The following is a 1774-nucleotide window of genomic DNA, read 5'->3' as shown; positions in this document are numbered from 1 at the left end:
TAAAATAATTCATTGATGTCAACCTGAAATAAGTCTCATCCATGAATTCTTCTTCTATCTGACTTTACCTGTAATAGTCCCTACCGCGTTTACACCCTGATCCTCAAATCCTAACCATCCACTCACTCTTTTTTAGACACTTTTTGACAGTCACTATTTGGACTGTGCAGCACTTCAACACGTTCAGTTAGACTCACTCTCTCTAATGGAACATCACCTTCCTTCTTACTCACTTAATGATCACTGACTTCCACCTTGAAACGAAAAACTAGCCGCAATCGCTACATATATATATATATAGAAATGGCAAAGACATGCAAATTTATTCAATCATATTCATCTATGTACGTACTCATCAATTTATCATATCATAAACTTGCAATATTTGTTTCTTTTTTTAAGATAAATAATGATTCGGAACGATACAGTTGATGATCCATCATCGTTACCCAGTCTTGGAAATGGTAACGGTAGTGAACAGTCTAAATATAAGGGTGTAAGAAAGCGTAAATGGGGTAAATGGGTAGCTGAAATTCGATTACCAAACAGTCGAGAACGAATTTGGTTAGGTTCTCATGATACACCAGAGAAAGCAGCTAGAGCTTTCGATGCTGCACTCTTTTGTTTACGTGGTCAAGGAGCTAAGTTTAATTTCCCCGATAATCCTCCGAATATTCAAGGTGCTAGCTCGTTTTCTCGAGCTCAAATTCAAGAAGCTGCTGCTAAGTACGCAAATGAAGAAGACCAACAGCAACACAATGAAGAAGAAGACGTAAACCGGTTAGAAGCTTCTAACAGTAATAGTAACAATGGTACTACGGATTGGGAATTCTTAGACTTGTTATCGGCTTCCAGGGGAGCGGGAAATCCGTCGAGTACGGCTAATAATGAGTCGGATTTTGGTGTTTATTCCGGTGTTAATGATTTTCCTGGAGAGTTTTTGCCATTAACACCACAACAAGAAGTGGGTGGTGGTGATTATGGAGATGAAAATGATGGTGGGGTTTTTCATCACCACTCAAATCTTTGGAACTTCTAAAAAAATCTAATGATCCAGCTCGGACGATTATAGTCTACCGAGTCGATGATTTTCAGAAAAAATAAAAAATAAAAAGTTACTTTTCTCATGTTTTAATTTCTTTATTTTAGTCCCGTTGGAGAGTGTTGATGGCTTATTTTTGTGGTTAGGTCCATCCTTAAAGTCATGTCCCTGAGCTCTGATTTGACTTGAGTTGACTTTGTTGAGCAAATACTGCACAGTCAATCGTGTTATTTCGATTCATTTTCTGCCAACTAGACAATTTCGTAGTGCCAAACGCAATTAAAGCTTGAGAATATCAGCCGCAATTTGTAATTCTTAATTCTTTCTTGAATTTCTTTATTTTTTTTATTGTTTATTCTTCATTTTTTAAACAATTTTTTTATGTTTTGTTTTCCGAGATAGTTTGGGGCCTATTCCATTTATTTGGGGTCTATCAAATTTTCCTTCCCGCTCCACCAAATTGTTATGGACTACCAAACTTCTCAAAAATACTAATTTACCCCCAAATTAATTCTTAAAAACTTTCTATTTTCATCATAATTTTTCCAAATTTTCAAAACACTAATCAATTTTATTTTTTTGATCCTCTTTTTCAACGATCTTCAACCCAACCAAGAAAAAGGTAAATCTCCATTAACCCGTTGTAGTTTTCTCATTTCTTCATTGATTTACATGTTAAATTTTTCGATTTTTGAAAACCCGAATCTCTGATCTTACCCAGAATCGGGTTAT

At 35.6% G+C, this 1774-nt stretch overlaps 1 protein-coding gene across 1 annotated transcript; it reads left to right on the top strand.

Moving 5' to 3' along the window:
• The first annotated feature begins 359 nt into the window (after positions 1 to 359).
• Positions 360 to 1039, top strand: LOC113326510 (ethylene-responsive transcription factor ERF017-like). Its single transcript, XM_026574227.1, has one exon. It carries the CDS (start codon positions 410 to 412, stop codon positions 1037 to 1039), a length of 630 nt encoding a protein of 209 aa, XP_026430012.1. The 5' UTR covers positions 360 to 409.
• The last annotated feature ends 735 nt before the right edge of the window (positions 1040 to 1774 follow it).

The sequence above is a fragment of the Papaver somniferum genome, unplaced genomic scaffold (assembly GCF_003573695.1).
Source record: "Papaver somniferum cultivar HN1 unplaced genomic scaffold, ASM357369v1 unplaced-scaffold_10, whole genome shotgun sequence".
Lineage (NCBI taxonomy): Eukaryota > Viridiplantae > Streptophyta > Magnoliopsida > Ranunculales > Papaveraceae > Papaver > Papaver somniferum.
This window is presented reverse-complemented; position numbering and strand designations above follow the sequence as displayed.